Consider the following 474-nt stretch of genomic DNA (forward strand, 5'->3'; position numbering starts at 1 on the left):
TCAATTATCCTCCATCCCTAACTCCCGCCTGTTCAACCATCTACATATATCACCCCCTTTAAAATATTTCTCCCTTTCGCCCCTGCAACTCGCCCTCACGCCTTAATCCCCTCACCCTCTATCTCCCTCACCCACTCACTCGTACAACGCGCCCTCATCTCGTAACCCATTCACCCACACGCACCACCCTCTAACCCCCAAGCCAGTCACCCATCAACTCACCTTCCCCCTCACCCCCTCCCCATTCACCCCTCACCCCTCACCCCCTCACCCACTCATCCCTCCAACTCACCTTCATCCAGGTCACGAGCGGCTCCGGGTGACCTGAAGCGACGCAGTGAAGGGCTGCGGACTCACCCTCGACCACAGTGACCTCGTCCAGTCCGCCCGCGATGAAAGGAGCCTCTGGGTTGGAAAGGTGGGCGTGAGAAAATGACGTCTATTTTTTTTTTCATTCTTGTGTTTGTTTTTGGT

General features: G+C 55.5%; 1 protein-coding gene across 1 annotated transcript in view; it reads right to left on the reverse strand.

The window, feature by feature from the left end:
* LOC119594792 (hemicentin-2-like) overlaps nucleotides 1-474 on the reverse strand; it is a gene marked incomplete in the record, with an annotated part of 20,483 nt that overhangs the window by 6,596 nt on the left and 13,413 nt on the right. Inside the window, 1 exon segment of the mRNA XM_037943881.1 lies at nucleotides 293-405. Coding sequence (XP_037799809.1) covers nucleotides 293-405 — 113 coding nt within the window.

The sequence above is a fragment of the Penaeus monodon genome, chromosome 34 (genome assembly GCF_015228065.2).
Source record: "Penaeus monodon isolate SGIC_2016 chromosome 34, NSTDA_Pmon_1, whole genome shotgun sequence".
NCBI lineage: Eukaryota > Metazoa > Arthropoda > Malacostraca > Decapoda > Penaeidae > Penaeus > Penaeus monodon.